At 38.9% G+C, this 2,541-nt stretch overlaps 1 protein-coding gene across 3 annotated transcripts in view; it reads left to right on the plus strand.

Moving 5' to 3' along the window:
• The first annotated feature begins 2,325 nt into the window (after positions 1-2,325).
• The window catches only part of LOC101311124, a 1,470-nt gene continuing 1,254 nt past the window's right edge, over positions 2,326-2,541 (plus strand). Inside the window, exon 1 of one of the 3 annotated variants that reach the window (XM_004306538.1) lies at positions 2,326-2,518. In XM_004306538.1, the coding sequence (XP_004306586.1) occupies positions 2,403-2,518 (116 nt within the window). In that variant the 5' untranslated portion in view covers positions 2,326-2,402. The remainder of the gene's footprint in view (positions 2,519-2,541) is intronic. The other 2 variants (XR_185148.1, XR_185149.1) reach the window with 2 other exon arrangements.

The following is a 2,541-nucleotide window of genomic DNA, read 5'->3' on the forward strand; positions in this document are numbered from 1 at the left end:
CATGCGCACCTGGCGCGTCTCGCGTGTATGTTATCCTCATCTCACTAACTCCACCTCACCATTGGAGGACACGATTCAATATCAGAGTGCAAGCACCAAACAGAGAGACACTTGGTTTGGAGTTCTCTCAGCTCGTGTTTGTTTCCCGCGGCAACGTTTTCATATCAGCTCTACATCGGCTTCAGGCGGTCTGTTGCCTTTCGCAGATCTGCAAACGGGGGCCTCAATTTTGATCTGGAACATAAAGGCTCACTGCCCTTGAGCAACACTGCTTCCGCTCCTCAAGGTCCTGCCGAAGGCACCTATCTATTGTTTCAATTCTCTTTTCGAAGCTAATATGGAGTTTTGGTTTTATCGTTCGAATCTTCTCCAAATTTTCTCTCTACTGCTTGTTCATCTCCAAAAAATAATGTTTTTGTGATAGAGGTCCCACACAAGATGTAGGTTGACTCACGAGGCCACAATCCATGACTATTCAATTATTAGATACAGTAGAAAATAAAACAACTTAACTTTAAAATAATATTTCTCATCTTTAGATTTACATCCAACGGTGATTGATCAGGATTTTCTTGGTTACTAGGTGACCATGTGAACACTACTATTATTAAATAAGGCCGTTGAACCCACATTTCTCTGTACATTCTACACCTCACCCTCCTTAATTCTCACTAATTCGTTTCTTTATTCACTAAAAACAGAAAAGAAAAGAGGTCAATCAAATCACCAGATAAATAAAGAAATAAGCAAAAAGAGAAGATTTGAATTCCATGCTTAGACTTGGCTTACCATGCTTCACACTCCACCTCTCCCAGTTTGAGCTCCGGTGCTGATCCATCCATGGCGGTCAGGCTAACCACTTGGTTCGTCACCCAGGGGATTAGCATTTTCAGTTCCACCTCTAACTCCAGACGCTCTCATAACTTCGATTCTCATTTGCTTTCTCTCATGCTTCTTCTTCTTCTTCTTCTTCTTCTTCTTCTTCTTCTTCTTCTTCTTCTTCTTCTTCTTCTTCTTCTTCTTCTTCTTCTTCTTCTTCTTCTTCTTCTTCTTCCTGTAAGCTCTGCCACCTCAATCTCAAGTATATATTCAAATGCTTCTCTTCAATCAACTCATTAGGTCATCTTCAAATTCAATTGAAATAACTGTCATGCAATTTTTGAAATGGTGATGTTTTTGTGGTTTTCCTTAACAGATACTAGAGATGCATTCCATATTTTGGAAGCCTGACTGCAGAATTAGGTGGTTCATAAATTACACACTAGATACTTGGAAGGTTACCGCTGTGTATAAATTACAAATTCGGAGAATAGGAACCTGCCTATTTCATAGCAATCTATATTTAGATTTGAAGCCTTATGATAAATGTAGCATTTATCGCATAGAACATTTATTTAATTCACGGTTCCCAACTTGTTATCAAAGGAGCTGTGAATGAAGCAATTCACTCAGTAAACACATTTCTTGATGTAGCCAAAAGGCCAAAGCACAATTCACACCAGAACACATCAGATATAATCTGTTTGCTTAGCTCTAATGACTTTCTAAGTGCTGTCGAATTTACAATGAGTAAAAAATTCAATCTAATAAAAGAAAAAAGTGACATGTTGTTTTAGAAAGAAAAAAAAGGTCCAACCCAAGGCATACCACATGTAAATTTCTTTTGTGTTATATTCTTACACTCTAACTGAACACAGAAACGTTAACATATTGCACATACTCCGCAAAATAAGGTCTAGCTAACACACTAAATCTCAAACAAGAATGCTAGGTTGCTCACATGAATTTCCTATAGGTGAGTTCCATTAATCTCCATATCAATAAGGAGAAAATTAGTCTCTTTCATGCTCCAGATCATGATGAAAATATTTGCCCATCAAGTTAATTAAGACTTGAACGAAAGCAGAAGCAGCAATGTGATATCAACAGTTTTGAAAAGAACAAACATACAGTCATTGTAAGTTCAAACATATATCATGGGTTCAGAACAAGCATCAACTACGAACATACTCTCACATTGCAATGACTTTTTTGCATTCACAACGGAAAGAGTAAGAAACCTTTCATGCTCCTAGCCATTTACGAGGTACTAAGATGAAGGAACAACATACAAATATGATCACTTTAGTCACAAATCAAACAATGACAGAATCGAAGTGATGGCCCTAAAATATATATATGCAACTCCAAATTAAGTACCTAAACGATGGGAATGGTAGAATTAATAAATAGGTTGGACAAGAAACTAAGATGGCATTTGTTACACCGGGTTAACAGGGATTGGACTAGCTTAGCTAAGGAAATAAGCCAAGACCTGTGTTTGGTGGGACTCGGGACTCATTTAAATGAGCATACGTAGTGCCCGCGTCCCCTTCTGACCTTCTTACGGAGCGGCCCCAAAAATGGGCGGACTACCTACCACAGCGCTATACAACGATTTCTTCTCTCCTCTCTCTCTGCTTCACGACTCTCTCTGCTTCGCGATTCTCTCTTTGCTTCGACTCATCAACTGCTACAGGTACGATCTCCTCTCTCTCTCTC

This window comes from Fragaria vesca, linkage group LG7 (genome assembly GCF_000184155.1).
Source record: "Fragaria vesca subsp. vesca linkage group LG7, FraVesHawaii_1.0, whole genome shotgun sequence".
NCBI lineage: Eukaryota > Viridiplantae > Streptophyta > Magnoliopsida > Rosales > Rosaceae > Fragaria > Fragaria vesca.